Source organism: Kogia breviceps, chromosome 13 (assembly GCF_026419965.1).
Source record: "Kogia breviceps isolate mKogBre1 chromosome 13, mKogBre1 haplotype 1, whole genome shotgun sequence".
In the NCBI taxonomy this organism is placed as follows: Eukaryota; Metazoa; Chordata; class Mammalia; order Artiodactyla; family Physeteridae; genus Kogia; species Kogia breviceps.
In genome coordinates, this window is record NC_081322.1 from 79,623,937 (window position 1) to 79,643,266 (window position 19,330).

Genomic DNA, 19,330 nt, shown 5'->3' on the forward strand with positions numbered 1-19,330 from the left:
GTGCAGCACGTGGGATCTTTGTTCCCCGACCAGGGATTGAACCTGCACCCCCTGCATTGGAAGCGTGGAGTTTTAACCACTGGACCGCCAGGGAAGTCCCGCCAGAGGCATTTTAAAAGGAAGATGTTAACTGCAAGGAATCTCCAATTTCAGGCAGTTCAGCAAAGTAGACAATTCAAGGGATGAGGGGAAGATATTTTTGAACAGGAGATACCAGCTTTGCCCAGGGATACAGCTCAGAAAATTCTCCGAATGTAATTTTACTTCACACACGCTCCCTCAACGCCCCCATTTCTAATCCATAAAATCCTAAAATGGTTGGGAGGGTTTATTTTGCTTTTTGAACAATAGTGCCCACAGTGGCAACAGCCGAGGTGGTCACCGGTAAACCTGAAAACATCCTGAACACTTTTTTCGTTAGCTTCATGTAGGACACAAAACAGAAATATATCAATTACATGTGACTAAGAGTAAGAAAAATATACAACTATATTTAAAACACTTAAATTAACAAGATAGTACTTTTCCGTTCTAGCAAAATATCATACATTCAGTTTAAACAAGAGTTAATATCCAGACACACTTTTCCAAAATACCTGATGCTAGTTGAAAATGAGTGACCGTGAGATTTTCCAAGATTTCTAATTAGCAAAATGTGTACAATTTTGAAGAACTGTCCATTCTTTTCTAGAAGATAGTCATTGAACAGGTCAAAATGCAAACTGATGTCTCTCTCATAAACCTAAGTATGGGTGCTTCCTTTTTCTCAATGAAACTTTGGCTGTCAGCAAATCTTATAGCTTCTTTTCCCTTAAAGACAATAATATACAACACGCTTCACAAATAACCATAAACTTCTCTGTGTGTAGTAAGCCCTACCTAAACATCTTCACGTGTTTCTGTACTAACTGACTTACGCTGAGACTTATGAAAAGGGCATTAACTAAGTGTAACTGGCCTACACTCAAACCTCTGCTCTGAAAGAGCATCAGATGCTTCTCACGTGTTATTTCAAAGTCAAAGCTGCTACACTTACACATGTGGTATATAGCTTGAAAAATCAAAACAAAACCGTTTTCTCCACTGGCTTTTTCAGGTGAAGAAGTTGGACCAAAACCCAACACATCTGTGTGACAGCGGCCACCAACTCTAGGCCCACCCCCCTAAAAAGAACAATGGCCCAGCTCCTCATAATGACCGTAACGTTCCCGGCCAAGGCTCTGGTTTAGAGAGGGTGTCTCCGTGTTCCGACTCTTAAGGAAGCAAAAAAAAAAAAAGCAGACTCTCCCCATTTCTCTCCTTTGGTCTCCATAAGCCAGCATCTAAGATTCTCTGGATTTATTCCCATCCAATGACTTCAAAGTTCCAAGTGCAGTACACAACTTTCTAAAAAAACGAAAAAAAGATAAAAGAAAACCCACGAAATCGCATAAAGTCGCTGCATAATACTGTGGATGAAAATCAGAACAAGTTGCTGATTGTGGAAGCAAGGCACTTGGTAGCAGGAGACAGGGAGGGTCCCGGGAATGCAGGGCTCAGTGAGTCAATAGTTTCAGGCGAGTAAACCAGCTGACCAGCAGGGACGGTTCTGGAGAAGAGGACTTAGCTGCCGAGGAGCTGGCTTTCTTTTTGGTCCCTTCCTCTGAGAATGGAATCGTGGCGCTGCTGTGGAGATCTGAACTGATGTAGCACCTGCTGCCTCGGATGTAGTCTGCACCTCGGACCAGTTGCCTCTCGGTCGTGGGCCTTGAGAAACGGTATGGGGATGACCTTTCTTCGATGATCGGAGAGATCCGCTCATTACTGAAATACCGGCAAAGGCCGTCCTCACCTGTTTTCAGACAAAGCCCACAAGCAGTCCGTTAAAATACCCATCCTCTGCATGGCGCTGCCTCTGAAGGTGGCAGCACACCCTGCCCTCCTCCCAGGGATGGGCTACCAGGCCCCCCAGGCGGCCAGGCGCACACCACTGGGTGTTGAGAAAGCAGAAATGGAAGAGGTAGATGCACACTTCAGGTTGCTTTTCCATCTGAGAGGTAACACGGGGGCAGAGCAGAATCAGAGAGCCCGCACTCTTTAATCAGTGTAGAATTTTCATAATTTCACTTGAAATCAAAAAACCAAAGAGAGAAAATCTTATAATTCTATCACTCCTTCCACATCTGTCCTTGCTCAATGCCTGCAGCCCAGAGCGCGTGGCCCTGGAACAGTGGTTCTTATCCCCAAGCATCCCTAAGGAGCATTTATCACTCTGAATGCAGGGCAGGCACTCTTCATCTTTAATGGATGGGGTTCAAAGATTTTAATGCTCTGCAAGGCTTGGGACATTTCTGGAGAAGGAAGAATGATCCCACCCTAAAAGCCAGTAGACCCCCTGGGATGGAGAGCAGGGGGGTAAGAAACTGAATAGAAACATAAAATGCAGGGCACCCTGGCAACATGTAGCATTCTTCTGACCCAGAAATTCCACTTTTAACAACGTATGAAGAACTATGTACAAGATGCTTATTGAAGCAATATTAACAATTGGGGGGGGGGGGAAACACAGATAACCTAAATGCTCAACCACAGCGGACTGAATGAAGAGGTGCTATTGCTATAAGATGGATTACTAATGCAGCTATTACGAAAAATACACTTGTTAACGTCCCCCTTTCATAGTATTACTGAATATCTATCTATTCCATTTCACACATTTTTCTAAGCGTATAATACGTAAATATAGGAACAACTAGAAGATACACAAAACATTCAGAGTGATTATTTCTAGGTTGGGGGAGCAGACTACAGATTAGTTTTCTCGTACCTTCTAGAGGTTTTCCAACAATTTGTTTTGTTTCTGTAATCAAAGGGGAAAAGTTACATTAAAAAGTGCCCATTGTCAAAAAGCCACATTTTGTAAGAGTCTATTTATATGAAATGCCTTGTAAAAGTAAATCCAGAGACAGAAAGTAGATTTTCAGGGCTTCCCTCGTGGCGCAGTGGTTAAGAATCCGCCTGCCAATGCAGGGGACGCGGGTTCGAGCCCTGGTCCAGGAAGATCCCACACGCTGCAGAGCAACTAAGCCCGTGCGCCACAACGACTGAGCCTGCGCTCTAGAGGCCACGAGCCACAACCACTGAGCCCACGTGCCACAACTACTGAAGCCCACGTGCCTAGAGCCCACACTCCGCAACAAGAGAAGCCACCAAAATGAGAAGCCCGCACACTGCAACGAAGACCCAATGCAGCCAAAAATAAATAAATAAATACATTTATTTTTTTTTTAAAAAAAAGATGACTATGAAAGTTAAAAGAAAGTCGATTTTTGGTTGCCAGGAGTTGAAGGAGGAGGGAATGAGGAATGACTGCTTACAGGCATTTCTTGTTGAAGTGATAGACTATTCTGGAATTAGCACAACTCTATGAATATACTAAAAACCAGTGAATCGTACATTTTAACAGGGTGAGCTTTATGGTATGTGAGTTATCTCTCAAAAAAGCTGTTATTTTTTTAAATTACCCATTATGCAGGTACCTTTCTTTCTAAAATAATAACAGCAGAAAAAATGTGGAAGGTGGGATGGAGGTCAAGTATCTTTCCATTTTCCTGACCTCACACTCCCTACCCCTACACCCCATATCTCAACCTTAAAGTAAATAAAAGTCTAAATCATGGACTTCAAATGCTAAAAAGAATGGCAAAGAAGATGTGGACATTTCTAAATCTAAACAAAGAACTGCCCTGCCCCCTGCTGTCTGCTCCACAGATTTTCGTGTCAACTAAGGGTATCCTGGACCTTAGAAGGCAACTTCTCCCTTTTCCAATTTAGTGTAATCCAGGGGATTCGGGTACTTAGGTGACAAACTTTACCAAGTCGCAGGGAAATGTCAGGGGTTGATCACTTTGGAAGTTAGGCCTCCAGAACTTTTTCTCTTCTTCCTTTTACAAGGCCTACTGTTCTCTAACTTTTCACCAGCTCTTTGTTTCAGCGCTACAAAAGCAATGTTACGATGTCCTGACAACTGAATGTAATCTGGCCAAAAATAAGACTATTTATAAACATTTTCCTCAAAAGACAAGTGTTATCACCTGTAACTTTGCTTACAGGGTAAATTAAACACAAGTTTCTTTTCCAGTAGTAGTTACTCTCTAACACAAGAAGGATTGGGGAGAAAAACACCCATGTCTGTTGGTCAAAAATCAAACAGATTCCAATAATAACAGTCATAAAATTAGACTAACACAAGAAGGATTGGGGAGAAAAACACCCATGCCTGTTGGTCAAAAATCAAACAGGTTCCAATAATAATAGGCATAAAATTGACGATGAGATTGTTTAACGAATAGTGTATTTCTATGTGCTTAGAAATTGGACCATCAATGTCTACAGCCTTTTTAAAGCACACAATACTATTTAGGAGATTTACAACCACTACCTAGGAATATATATTTCTGCCATTCTACACATAGATAGGACCTTAGAGGCCTTCAGCACCCCCTGATTTTGCAGATGAGAAGATGATTTTATGGTCATTAGAGCACAAAAGGGCTGAAACGAGGGTCTGGGCTTTGGACTCCAGATTTGGTACTTTTCCGTTTGCTTAAATTAAACTTACTTTTCCTCCCATGACTTCGAGGTTTAGCAAAAGGGTCCACAATCCCCATCCAGCTCGCATCCGCAGGCATGGACAAAGGCCGGGGCTTGCCTTCAGAGGGAGGGGAAGGAAAAGGAAAAGCTGACAGTTTTTGGACTTTAGAGAATCCTTCCCTTTATTTAGAACTAGACCCTCCCCCACCCTGACATCACACTCACTTCAGCATAAGCAAAATAACATAGTTTAAAAATAAGCAAAGGATTTTAAAGCACTGTATTTCCACAGCAAACCATTAGGACAGGGGCATGCTGAACTTGCGTCTGTGGGTCCATGGAGCAAAGCAGCTCCAAGTTAAAATGCAGGCACTGAAAGTTGAAACTGTAACATGATCTCACCCCGCTGGGCTTGGATGCCAGGCAGTGAAATGGCTCAACAAGCCTTAGCTTTAGAAAGATGAACAAAGGTCTCATACTTAGAATTTCATTGAGGTTTATGTTTTCCTTGGATTACCCTTCAAGTCTGCCAAATTCATCCAACAGGTCCAAATACGGAAGGGGGAGGGGAAGAGAAACAAAACAAACACTCAGCAACGTACCGTAGGATGGTGTTTTCTCTCTCATTTTTGTGGGCAGAATATTGGTTTCCACGGAATACCCAGGCAGCTGATCAGAATCAGCGATGGTAAATCTCCGTCTCCGGCTTTCCTGGTCCAGGAAGGAATTGGGCGACTCAGAACCCTTAGGACCAGGCTGTGGCTGTTTACATTTACTGAATCCGTAAACAGAACTCCCATTCTCTTCCCTGCAAGATAGAGGGCAATAATTAAGTTGCTTACGGAGATCCTCTCACACTAAGGAATTATAGGATACATTCTGCTTCTAGCACACAGAAGAAAACAAATCCTCCTTTTCCTCTGGAGGAAAAAGCAACACTTTTTCAATCACAGTTGCTTCTTAAATACATAGAGATCCTATTAAATAAGAGTAAATACCATGATCCTACTAAATAAGAGAAAATGAGATTTTTTTTTTTCGTATTTCTTTAAGGGATACACATATATCCTGAAAAGCTAGCTCTGGTTTTCCTGTACATCTGTCCTAGAGTTGAATCTCCTCCTTACTACAGACACCACAAATGAAGGTATGATCCATTGAGCCTTTTTTCTCATGCCAAGAGTAGTATCTTTGCCAAGATCCAGCAAAGAAGACACTTGATGTGTGATGGCAGTTGTTAGATTTGAAAATGATGTCAAAAATTACAAAGGGAAAAAAAAATTATAAAGGGGCCTTTAGAGTTGGCCAATGGAAAGTGTCTATTTTCTAAACAAAGTACAGAAACCAGCAAAAATTGGACCACTGCTTGCAACTTCATTCTTTCTAAATGTCAGCTGATAATAAAACTTAAAATTAATTTTAGTTGAGTCCAGATTACCAGCTGGTTAAATTTTTGGCACTGAGTAAATTCCATTAGGGGCTCATTGCAAAACTACTAGATAAACCCAGAATCCACTGAGTTCAAAAACAGTCTAAGGATCAGCCTTGCCGATAGGTATTCCCTATAAAGGGTATGCTGCCTGCATACCCTTTCCCGACCATGAATCTATCTTCTTCTATACTTTTAAACCTGGCATATAACTTCCCCATTCACAAAGCTTTCATGACTCACCACTTGCTCTCTGTGACCATTTGCACTTTTCATTCCTAATAATATATCCTCCAGTGACTTCTCTGGTGGTCCAGTGGTAAAGAACCCACTTTCCAATCCTTCCAATGCAGGGGATGTGGGTTCGACCCCTGGTCAGGGAACTAACATCTCACATGCCGCGGGGCAACTAAGCCCTTGCGCCGCAACTACTGAGCTCGCGCGCCTCGACTAGAGAGGCTGCGTGCTGCAAAGTACAGAGCCCACGTGCTCTGGAGCCTGTGCACCACAACCAGAGAGAGAAAACCCGCACGCCACAACTAGAGAGAAGCCTGCGTTGCAACAAAAGATCCCGCATGCTTCAACGAAGATCCCGCGTGCCACAAGATCCACTAAGACCCGACACAGCCAAAAATAAATAAGTAAATAATAAATTTTGTTTTGTTTTGTTTTGTTTTTTTGTGTAGTACGCGGGCCTCTCACTGTTGTGGGCTCTCCCGTTGCGGAGCACAGGCTCCAGACGCGCAGGCTCAGCGGCCACGGCTCACGGGCCCAGCCGCTCCGCGGCACGTGGGATCCTCCCGGACAGGGGCACGAACCCGCGTCCCCTGCATCGGCAGGCAGACTCTCAACCACTGCGCCACCAGGGAAGCCCAATAATAAATTTTAAAAAAATAAAATTAAATATCCTTCATTAATGGTGTGCGCGTGCCCACGCGTCTCCCCCGATAGAATCAACGTGCCAGCTCCCTTTCACCTTTACTATGTACATACCCTTCTTACCACAGCTCCTGTGACCCCTCACTGAGACCCAGACAAGAATATTCAGGATTAGGGGAGGCAGGGCCATCCTCCCTACAGCCTACAGTTTCTGACAGAACAGTCCACACACTGGTCTGTTCTATCAGCGAAACCCTCTGCTCTCTATGTGCAAAAGCAACAACTCCTTGTAGTTTTAAACACAATTTAGATCTTGAGACTGACCACAGGACTCTGGTCTGGGAATACAGGGAAGAGCGTGGTCTACCAACCAGAAAGCGCCCGACCACTGCAGCCATTGCTCTACATGCTATAATAACTTCTGGGCAAACCAAGACTCAAGGAAGAGGAAAATGACATTAGTTTTTCTTTGTGCCCAGGAAAGAAACACAGCAGAAGCAAAGAGCTCAGCTTAAAACAAGAACAAACAAATGAAAAACTCCACCCTGAAGTGAAAAATCACTGTAAGTTCAGTCCAAACTGTGTCTTATGAAATAGTACAGCCTGATTAAGTATTTCTCAATTTATTCTTGAACAGTTGACTAAGATATTAGCAGTTCTCTGGGGGCAAGAACTACATCTGTTTTGCATAAGATGGTAAATCAGGCCCAACTCTCAGTAAATGTATGTTAAATAAATAAGCCAGATTCTCTACCTTTACCAGCATATGTAAATATGTAAGATGATATAAATAAGCCTATCTTTTCGTACCTTAATCGTCCCCTATACAACATTTGGCGTCACCGTCCTCATTTTACCATAAACATTTAAGACAGCCACTAAGAAAGTAATGATCCTGAAGAATTATAATAGACACACACACATAAACACACATGGCCATGCAAATACAGCCCATCCACACCTATTTTCACATTTTTTAAGTCCTACGAAGAACATATCCCCTCTCAGCAAAATAAAACTGTAACTTTAGTCAATCTCACAGAAATATTATCTTCCGCCCCAGAGATTAATTTACCGTGTAGTTAATGAAACTTCAGCTTCAGGGACCCCCAAAACAGCTCGTTTCGATGCCCAGTGAAGAGTTAAAACAATGCAGTCCCCGAGAGCACACGCTTTAATCAGCCCCCCTCCCTGTCACACTGGCTGGCTTCAAGGCCCGTACAACTAGATCTGTTCCTACACTTCCCCCTAAAGGATCACACTTCTCCCACCCCTGGTTTTATTGAGATATAATCGACATATAACACTGCATTCATTTCAGAGGTACAACGTAATGATCTACGTATGTGAGGCAAAACAATCATCACACGTGGTTACCAATTCTTTCTTTCCTGTGATGAGCAATTTTAAGATCTACTCTCTCCGCAACTTTGAAAAATACACATCATTGTTAACAACAGTCCCCACGCTGTACATTCCACCCCCAGGACTTCGCCTGTAACTGGCAGTTTGTCCTTTTCGACCCCCTTCACCCATTCCCCAACGCCTACACCCAGGGCGATGCTTTTTGACGGTGGATTCAAGACTCATCCCCAACACACTGGAGGGTCCGCAGCGTCTCCTCTCGAGATACTCGTGGTCTTCCCACCAGCAGCAGCAGCAGCACATCCGCGCAAGGAGACATGCACACCACAGAAAGGGGCACCGGCATACCGGGGGGAGTAGGGAACGGTCGGTGGAGGAGGAATATAAAGATCCAGGATGGCCGGCTTCTCCTTCTTCAGTGAGGCGTCCATCGTGCTGTCCGGGGACTGAGTGGTCGTGGGCGGAGGCGAGGTCTGAAAGGCAGTAAGCGTAAACGCGTGGACGTTACCTCGGAGTTCGTTCTCCCCAAAACCAACACCAGCCCCTCGGTAAACAGGGGCCCGGGTCATTTGTGTGTCTGCAGCTACCAGCAACATCCAACGTGTATTCTGCTTTGAGACACTCAAAATGTACTGAGAGGTTTTTTTGTTTTTAAAGTATGGGTGATGGGCTTCCCTGGTGGCGCAGTGGTTGAGAATCCGCCTGCCGATGCAGGGGACACGGGTTCGTGCCCCGGTCTGGGAAGATCCCACATGCCGCGGAGCGGCTGGGCCCGTGAGCCATGGCCGCTGAGCCTGCGCGTCCGGAGCCTGTGCTCCGCAAGGGAGAGGCCACAACAGTGAGGCCCGCCACACAAAAATAAAAATTAAAAAAAAAAAAAAAAAAAAAAAAAAAAAAAAAAAAAAAAAAAATAAAGTATGGGTGATTTACAATGTTGTTAGTTTCAGGTGTACAGCAAAGTGATACAGTTGTGTGTGCGTGTATATATATTTACATACATATTCTTCTTCAGATGCTTTTCTATTAAAGGTTATTATAAGGTATTGAATATAGTTCCCTGTGCTATACAGTAGGACCTTTTAATTTTATATATAGTAGTGTGTATCTGTTAATCCCAAACTCCTAATTTATCTCTCCCTCCCTCCCCACTCTGGTAACCAGAAGTTTGTTTTCTGTCTGTGAGATTGTTTCTGTTTTGTAAATAAGTTCATCTGTATCATTTTTTTAGACTCCACATATAAGTGATATCATATGGTATTTGTCTCTGTCTGACTTACTTCACTTAGTATGATCATCTCTAGGTACATCCGTGTTGCCGCAGATTGGCATTATTTCATTCTTTTTTATGGCTGAGTGGTATTCCATTGTATATATAAACCATTTACCAAGAGTTCTGAAAGCCTAGGTGCATAGTGAAAGAAAGGCAGAGGCCCAGGAGCCAGGTGCCAGGCAGGTTAGAATTCCAGCTCTGAGCAAATCACTTAAACTCTCAAGCCTTAGTTTCCTCCTCTGAAAACCAGACATACTGACAGTGCCTCTCACGTAGGGCCGCAGTGAGGACAGAATGAGTTAGTTGACACTAATTACTAACAATGCCACCACTCACTAGGAGTCCGGGCTCGGAGTTCGGACTGCCTGGGTGCAATCTTGGTTATACCTCTGATTAGGTGTGTATCTCCCAGGCAAACCACTCAACTTCTCTGTGCCTCTTCTATAGAATGGGAATAAACAGGGACAAAGATAGTAGCAACACAGGGTAGCTGTGAGAATTAGGTAACGTAATACATGTAATGGGCTTAGCCCAGGGCTCGTCGCATAGTAAGTACACAACCTTATGCTGTCTAATTTAGTATTATACACATATACACATAAACACAAGTTAATTTTTTTAATTTAAAATCCACACAGCTTTTAAAAATTATTTTAAAATCTTGTGTGAGACCTTCAATCCTATCTCTTCTACAATCTAACAGCAATGATTGGCCTTCTCTGGTTGGTAAAGAACAGCAAGAAAATGAGTCAAGGCGCAAAAAGAAGGCCAGCGGAAGGCAGCACGTGAGGACAGTGCTAGACCCCGGGGAGTAATAAAAGGACACCTACGCCCTATCTAGCCCAGGTGGTGATGGATGGAAGACCCCCTATCTCCTGGAAGTGAGAGTGGGAATGGCATTCTAAGGGTGGAGAGGACGGGAGTAGCCAGTGCTCACAGAGAGACGGCCCCATTTTGGGGAGAGATGTCCAGGCACAGGGAAACAGTCTCCCAGAGCATACACCACGGTCTGTCAACCCTCCGAACTATGTAATTGATCCACATCTCCTTCTGACAATCTTGGACAATGTCTGGAAACATGGGGCCAGGACCCAGGCCCTCAACAAACAGAAACAGAAGAAGATTGGAGCATTTCCATAGAAAAGGCATTTTCCGAAAACTCCAACACCGATGGTTACTTCCAAATCAATAACCCTTGTTTACCAGGATCGTGGCCTAAAAACAGAGCAATGAACAGCTTTTCAGTGGCAACATGAATGATGTTGACAAGAACTAAAGACGCTGCCTCCCAGCAGAGGTGGGCACCCAGGCATACAGACCCCTGAAGCATGACACACAGGGCAACAGCCAGGGCAGGGGCTGAGAAACCGTACGGAGTACTGGTCTACCAGCATTCATGTTCTGAAAATAGCCTAGACACATCACCAGATGCTTAATAGCTAAGCTGTAAAACAGCCTCTGCATTTTGATGGTTTTCCCTCCCTGGGTCAGAAGCAAAGCTAGGTGTCTCACGCCTCACCTTCACCTCTTCCCCCAAATTGCACAGTTAGTGGAACCGGGCAGGAAGGTAGACAAAACCAAAGAAAAAGGAAGCATGCCCCTTCTTAAGTGAATTTCCATGGGTCAAGGAACTAAATCTAGCCTATACTTAGATATAATTTTCACTTCCCTTCTGAACACATCCACCTGAATTTTTCTGTCACTTCAAACTCAGTGATACCCAGAAGACCCATCATCTCTGCCTCCCAGATGGCTCTTTCCTGACATTCTAATCTTTGTCGATGGTATTTCCACCAAGGTTCACTGACACATTTCACATCTGCTTCTCCCTTGCCTTGCCTACCACCTTCCGCACCCCTACCCCAAAACCTTTGCTGTCAACGTGAGTAATTAGGAGTGAGATTTAGAAATACTAGATACTTACCTGAGGTCCCACAGCTAAGATGTGACAGAGGTGGGAGTTGAGTTCAACTCCGGGGCCCCTTCCTGTCCACTATGCTGTGCTGCTTTGTGAGTCCTCTTGCTGCTTCTTCCAAATGGCCTCTTGCATTAGTCTTTCACTACAATTGCCCCGTCCTAGCCTCGCCCAGAACCACATTACCCACCACCTACACATGTAACAGCTCCCAACTGGTGTTTCTTGTGTTTAGGTAGTATCATGGGCTAAACTGTGTCCCCCAAATCCCCAGTAGTTCAGAATGTGACTGTACTTTGGAGATAGGATAGGATTTTTAAAGACACGTTTAATTTAAAAGGAGGTCATGTGGGAATTCCCTGGCAGTCCAGTGGTTAAGACTCTGTACTCTCACTGCAGGGGGCATGGGTTTGATCCCTGGGTCAGGCAGTTAAGATCCCACATGCCGCATAACACGCTCCCCCCCCCAAAAAAAAATTAAATAAATAAAAATTTAAAAAATAAAATGAGGTCATATGGGTGGGCCTTAATCCAGTATGACTGGTGTCCCTATAAGAAGAGGAGCTCAGGACACAGACACACAGAGGAAAGTCCATGTGAAGACACAGGGAGAAGACGGTCATCTACAAGCCAAGGAGAGAGACCTTGGAAGAAGTCAACCTTGATCTGAGACTTCTAGCCTCCAGACTTTTGAAGGAATAAACTTTTGTTTCGGTCACCCAGTCGTTGGTACTTTGTTACAGTGGCCCTGGCAAGCTGATGCAAATATTAGTGTAAAAAGCAACTGTCAACCTGTTGACAAAAATTACCAAAGTCCTTAGCCTGGGACTCTATACCCGCCCATCCAGCTCAGCCCACTGGTCCAGCTTTCTCTCCCACCCCCTGCCCCGAAAAGTCTGGTCTACTTATTTTTGTAAGAGCGCTGTGGTGTCTACCCAGAGCCCTTGGTCAGTCAGTGAACCCGGCTGCGGTGAGTGTCTGTTGCTAAAAGCTCATGGCTGCCCCCTTCTCTGGAAAACTGCCCTCAGCGGATAGCTGCCACCCCTGAGTAGAGCTACCAGAGCCCTTGCTGTGTGGTTACACCTGGTAACAGGCCCAGACTGGACTCTACCTGAGACAGCATCTGCTGGCTTCCCTTCCTTATTCTGCCTCCCTCCCTCCTGGATAAGTTTTACCTGAAGCACAGGCACTAAATCGCTTTCACAAGAATGTCTGTCACACACTCTGCTTCTAGGAAACCTTGTCTGGGCACCGTCCTTCCCTGATGGCAGCATATCCTCGGTTGGTGGGCATGTGTCTAAAGAACAGCGTTCCTCTCCTCCACCAAACAGCCTCCCACCTGCCTCCCAAATCCCACCTAGTTTTCCAGGCTCCAAAGGGCTCCCACCTCCTCAGGAAGAGGCTCCTTCACCTACCTGTCCATACCCACCGCCCGTTCTTCAGAACCTAACATTTACGCCCCTGCACCAAGGAGCTGACAGAGTTGCTGTGTGACAAGCACTCCATCAACCATCAGTGAAGACCTCTTCGATGTTACTTAACACACTCTTGAGAATTCCGAAACTACTGAAAGATGGTGCCCCTTATACTGAGCGATGCAAACAGAAGCAGCTGGGGTGTGATGGATTGGTTCCATTATTATTTAAAAAGTGAACTTAATTATGTGCCCCTTCCTGGCTCCACCCTCCACATCCTGGTCTTTATTTTTACGTGCCTCCACACCCCTAAGGTACACACATAGGCATACTGCCAGTGCTCTATGCATCACGAAGTGTCCAAATTGATGGCTTGAGACTGCTGCTGTTCCTACCATTTGAAGATGTACAATAAAATCACAGACAGTTACATATAAATGGCAACTCTCCATCTTATAAAAGGGCACTAAAGGGCTTCCCTGGTGGCGCAGTGGTTGAGAATCCGCCTGCCGATGCAGGGGACTCGGGTTCGCGCCCCGGTCTGGGAAGATCCCACATGCCGCAGAGCGGCTGGGCCCGTGAGCCGTGGCCGCTGAGCCTGCGCGTCCGGAGCCTGTGCTCCGCAACGGGAGAGGCCACAACAGTGAGAGGCCCGCGTATCGCAAAAAAAAAAAAAAAAAAAAAAGGGCACTAAAATGTGATTGCTTTTCATTCATGATTTAGGAATTAAACACTAAGAACTGATGACGTAAGGAAGAGGTTGGTCAGGGTGCATGGTCCAGCCAGTTGTAGGCAATAAGGAGCGCACTGTTTGTAGAGAATTTAAATAATAAAACTCACTAAAGGCCAGACTGCCAAATCTAAACACCGGAGCGAGACGCTGAGACGCTGGGCGAGTGACTGACACGCTGGGCGGGCTGTTCTCACGGTCCACAGCCCTGCCTTTTTAAATCATTACTGAGGACTCAACCCCATGCGGTCCCTCTAAGATCAGTGGTCAAACTGGATTCCTTTATGTGAACACAGTGTTTGAAACAAGAGAGGAAAAGGACCAGAAGGAACTTTCTGTAGTGCTGGCAGCCACTCGCCACCAAGTGGCCACCAAGCACTGAAATGTGGCCGCTGAGACCAAGGAACTGAGGCTTTCATTTTAATTGTTGAAATAGACACTGGTGGCTAGTGGCTGCCATACTGTCCGATGCAAATCCAGCATGGCTATTTTCATGTAAGTAAGATTATAGGATAATTATCCATACACAAACTCCTGAAACCAATCAAAGTGTAGTCTTTCTTTTTGGAAACAAATCGGATAGTGGACATTGTTCTTGAGCCAATGCCAGAGGAAAGATTTCAACCAGTGACGGTACCTGGACCAGAGGTGGTTTCCATCGTAGGTTTTTCAGGGGGGCGGGAGTGAAGTTGAAGGAACTCGTGGGCCGCTTTTTAAGCAGTAACACAACTCCTGTAGGATTCTCTCTCAACTTTCTCACCAGATTTTTTAGCTGCCATCCCACCTTCAAAGAAAGAAAATGAGGAGAGGGCACTTGCTCATGAATAATGAAAACTCAAACCTTTGAATTTATCTCAAGGAAATCAGCTATGAGCAAATAGGTAGACACAAATCTGTTCATCCTAGCACTGCTTAAAATTATGGAAAATTGTATATAAATTGCAAATTTTTTAAATGCATGAAAAACGGTTTAAAAGATCTAGAGGGGGGCTTCCCTGGTGGCGCAGTGGTTGAGAGTCCGCCTGCCGACGCAGGGGACACGGGTTCGTGCCCCGGTCCCGGAAGATCCCACATGCCACGGAGCAGCTGGGCCCGTGAGCCGTGGCCGCTGAGCCTGCACGTCCGGAGCCTGTGCTCCGCAACGGGAGAGGCCACAGCAGTGAGAGGCCCGCGTACAGCAAAAAAAAAAAAAAAGTTCTAGAGGGGAATATGAAGTCGGAAGTCTCAATGAACAAACTCACCACAGTTTGCTGATTAACCTGAATGACTTCATCACCAGCATGAATCTTCTGAGATCTGTCTGCAGGAGACTATTAGAAAAAAACAGAGAGAGACCTGTCATATTTTTTAAACCTTCTACTTCTTTCTGCTTCTATTTCTTCTCCCTTCTTTTTTCTACAGAAAATGAGCAATGGAAATAATCTTCTCAGAAACATTACACAGTGTACTTGAGTTCCCTCAAAGTACATAGCCTGTAGAACTTGGCATGTGGGTACTGGTGTTCTCTCTTTTATTAGCAGTTTGTTATAACAGATAATCTGTCAGTTGGAACAGCCAAGGTTCATCTAAGCCATCGTGAAGAGTGGGACACACCATCCACATAATGGGGCTGATCAAAGCCATTGGTTCATCTAAAATGGAACTTACCTAGATCCCTATCACAATTAATCTTGTAAAAGCCGACCAACTGCTTAACGTGGACCAAATAGAAAGACAGTGACAACAGAAAATATTTCTTTAGAGAAAATTTAAATTTTTTGCATTTTCAGGTGGAATTCTAAGTGCATGTGTTGTCACAGTATCAAAACAAAGTCCAGGCTTTATTTCCCTCAAATAATAATTTGCTACAAATTTGCAAATATTGATACAAATATATATACATCCCCATATGTGTGTACAGACAGATAAATAGATGTAACCTATTTGTCAAATATTTTCCCATAGTTTCTGGTTCACTGAATCAAACTAAACTCTTTAAGATATTTCAGATGATTTTAGAAAATGGTTAGAAAAAATTCTGCCAACAACCTTTACCTAAGCCTAAGATATCATTAGGTTTATTTTATGGAGTTTTGAGAACACTGAGATTCAGTGTTAAATAAATTACTATGTGTCCAGTGTTACGGACACATAGTAAGTGAAAGATGCAGAATGTAATTTTATGCTTATTATGTGGTTTTTAAAATTAAAGTAGTACCTTAAAATTTTTCCCCTGACAAATTATAATTATATGTTGAAGTGATTATTTCATCTTAAAAGGAATCTGTGCCATAATTTCATCTCAAATTTTTTTCTCTCACTAATATATTTTTCAGACTTAAACATTTTGGCATTTAGTTGTACGTGAAATTTGAAAAATATTTTAGAATAAGAGTAATGTCTTATCATTCCTAGAAGTATAAGTTTATTATTATTATTTAATTGCAAAAACAACAAATGCATGGAATAAAATAAAACAGAACTATGTAAAAAGAAAGATATTTCATATGATCAAAAGAGAGAGAAAGGATCAAACTTTGATCTCAAATTATAATCAAATGTTATCTAAGCCAGAGTGTTTTATTTTGTGACTTACATAGCTGACTGAATCTTCAATTTACAAACAGCCTTTAAAAATAGCACCTTTGAACACAGTGATGAGGACAGCAACTAAACTCCAGACACCCTTGCTGAATTTTCTCACTCAGCTGTTGTGATAGGCTCAACAAAGAAATGAGCACGTTAAAAAAAAGAGAGAGAGAGAGAGAAAAAAGAAAGGAAATGAGCAAGTAGTGTTAAACTGTAGAAGCAGTCTCTTTGATTTACCTAGGGCCAACATAAGGCATAGGTAACTATAACAGTTATTTTTGAAAGCATTTAACCTGCTACCATGACAACCAGCAGTGCCTCACCTGAGAGACTAGCAACGTGGGTACCACAGGGAGATGGCTTGTCTCAAATCTCTTTCTATTGAAGCACTTCTCAAACAAACGAATGTATCAAAGCTCCTTTTTGCCCCTGGTGTCAGATGCCTAACCCATGGTTACAGATCAACTTTAGTAAGTCTGATCGCAATCAGTCCAGTCCAGTTAATCTTCCTGGGCTGGGGATTCTTGTAAGGTAGGCTTCACTTTCTAAAAGATGGCCCTGAGGCCAGGAAGTCCCTGTTTATAGATATGCGATCTAAAAAACAAGCCCCGGTGTCCTGAACTGACTTCCCTTCCGAAGGATCCTCTCCCATTCATTTCTCAAATATCCTACCAAGTGATTAAGAGTTGTGCTTGGCAGAACACTGGTAAAGAGAGAGCCTGATAACCAAAATTCTCCCTAGGGCAGTAGCTCTCGCCTATCTTCACCATGTGCCGGACTATTGAAAAATGATGCTTGTTCTGGTATGCTGCAGAAGAGTGATGACCTGGAGAAGAGTGCATCCATTCTTCAGAGGCTCGTCTATTTCCCAACTCATGTTGGGGGTGGGGAATAGGAGTACGCATGAGGCCCTATCAAGACGTCTGCCAAGGTCTCGAACAACATCAAAAAAGAAGATAGAGAATCACTAGATCCTGTTAGTCTCACCTTGGAATGATCCTGGCTGCTCAGGTAACCTCCCCCAAAAAAACAAAAAAAGTGGACAGGAGGCCTGAGATGACCTGCTGGCATTGCTTCAGCCTGGAGTCCAAGATAGAGGGAATGCAGTTTGGGAATTCTGTCCACTACCACCCCACAACACTAGACTCGCATTAAAACACTCTGACTGGGCTTCCCTGGTGGCGCAGTGGTTGAGAGTCCGCCTGCCGACGCAGGGGACACGGGTTCGTGCCCCGGTCTGGGAAGATCCCACGTGCCGCGGAGCGGCTGGGCCCGTGAGCTATGGCCGCTGAGCCTGCGCGTCCGGAGCCTGTGCTCCGCAACGGGAGAGGCCACAACAGTGAGAGGCTCGCGTACCGCAAAAAAACAAAAAAACATTCTGACTTAGAGTCGCTTAAGTCATAGTGACCTTAAGTGATAGCCAGACAGCTGTCCTGGAGCTGGCATTTTTCTACTGTCACTTAAGTGTAAAATGTCCAGCATTAAGTGTAAAATATCCAGCTCAAGCCCTTGAGAAGTTGACTCTTCCCTAACTTCCCACTTTCATCGACAAGAATTAGAAAGTATCTGGCAAATTCCGGACATACAATGAACACAAGGTGATTGACTGAAAGAATGAAGGACATTTTCAAGTGGATTTTACCAGATGGAAAAAGACAGTTTTCCCTTTTCTGATCTCTGTGTGTGTGTGTGTGTTGGAAAAAGACAGTTTTCCCTTTTCTGATCTCTCTGTGTGTGTGTGTGTGTGTGTGTGTGTGTGTGTGTGTGTGTGTGTGCGCAGTATGCGGGCCTCTCACTGTTGTGGCCTCTCCCGTTGCGGAGCGCAGGCTCCGGATGCGCAGGCGCAGCGGCCACGGCTCACGGGCCCAGATGCTCCGCGGCATGTGGGATCCTCCCGGACCGGGGCACGAACCCGCGTCCCCTGCATCGGCAGGAGGACCCTCAACCACCGCGCCACCAGGGAAGCCCCCTATTCTGATCTTTAACAAGATGGAAACCACCTCTCTCTAGGATGACTTGTTTACCATGCTGTACTGAAGCACTAGGATCGACCACATGCGGGTAAACCCTGAATCTCTCACCCAGCCCTATGATCGGGTAGGAATTCTACAGAATGTATCATTTGACATTTCATTTGATTCAAAGGCAGTTTTGCTTAGTTATCTCATCTTTAAAAGTGGAGGCGGGGGGCAGAGGGGGGAGTTGAGGGAGAGGGGTAGACAGTGAAAGGAAGAAATCTGTGCGCCTTCTGGTAATACTATTATAGTGCTCTACATGTTCTTCCGAGATTGAAATTGATTCAAAGACCCGATTGAGTCTGGAACTGCACAGGTCTGGTTGTTAATGCAATCACCAAATTGCTAGACACAAAACTTTAACTCTTAAAAACTGAAACGACATTCACCATTCTTCTGAATCTATCCAACGCCCCCACCGAATGTACTGAGTGGTACATGACTCTGTTCTCATTGTGGTTCAGCTAAAATACAGAAAGTCTCTGATAAGGATAAGGGAGGAGCATTTGTTGTGATTTTTTTTTTCCTTTTGCACCATCCCCAGCCTATAAGGAGAACGTCCTGAGCCATTATTGTCTATTAGGTGATGCGGTATAAAAATTCCCAGTGGTCTCAGTGTATTCTCAGTGGAGCTCAACAAAGAATGCTTAAAGACACTGCCATCTTCTATTCATTCATCTCCCAGAACTGCACAACTAATTTATAACTCATTGACTGCCTTAAGCGACGCCATTTTTTTCTTATTACAAAAATCAAGTAGGTGTCACAAACCCTCATCAGATCGTGCTATTTTATCAACAGACCTAGCAGCTGAAGCTGAAACTCCGATACATATATCCACCAGATTGGAAAAGTAGTTGCCAAGTCTCCTGTTTCTTGAATTACTTCCTCTTGTCTTAATTGATTAAATAGTCACTAATTCCATAGACACATGCTTCTTTTCCACAGATGCAGGGAAGCTTTTCAGACATTTCTAGCTTCATATCAATGTCGTTCAAAAGCTAGCCATACTGTAGGTTGCATAAAGAAAGTATTCAATTAGCTCTACTTTTCACAAATTCAAAATGTTTGAGGGGCTAAAGAAAAACCTTTCATGTAGCAGAATTTTCAAAAGGAAGATAACAGGGTACAAAGTCCCTTTCAGTAGAAGCAGCCCTGCTTTTTCTATTCAA

The 19,330-nt window shown here is 44.1% G+C and overlaps 1 protein-coding gene across 4 annotated transcripts in view; it reads right to left on the minus strand.

The window, feature by feature from the left end:
* Positions 1 to 310: 310 nt before the first annotated feature.
* Positions 311 to 19,330, minus strand: part of CNKSR3 (CNKSR family member 3) — a 103,014-nt gene continuing 83,994 nt past the window's right edge. The window contains exons 8-14 of one of the 4 annotated variants that reach the window (XM_059083733.2): positions 14,817 to 14,885; positions 14,213 to 14,359; positions 8,594 to 8,718; positions 5,175 to 5,380; positions 4,601 to 4,690; positions 2,807 to 2,839; positions 311 to 1,831 (exon numbers count right to left, since the gene is read on the minus strand). In XM_059083733.2, the coding sequence (XP_058939716.1) occupies positions 1,536 to 1,831; positions 2,807 to 2,839; positions 4,601 to 4,690; positions 5,175 to 5,380; positions 8,594 to 8,718; positions 14,213 to 14,359; positions 14,817 to 14,885 (966 nt within the window). In that variant the 3' untranslated portion in view covers positions 311 to 1,535. Of the gene's footprint in view, positions 1,832 to 2,068; positions 2,106 to 2,806; positions 2,840 to 4,600; positions 4,691 to 5,174; positions 5,381 to 8,593; positions 8,719 to 14,212; positions 14,360 to 14,816; positions 14,886 to 19,330 lie in introns of those variants that run through there. The other 3 variants (XM_067011070.1, XM_067011071.1, XM_059083731.2) reach the window with 3 other exon arrangements.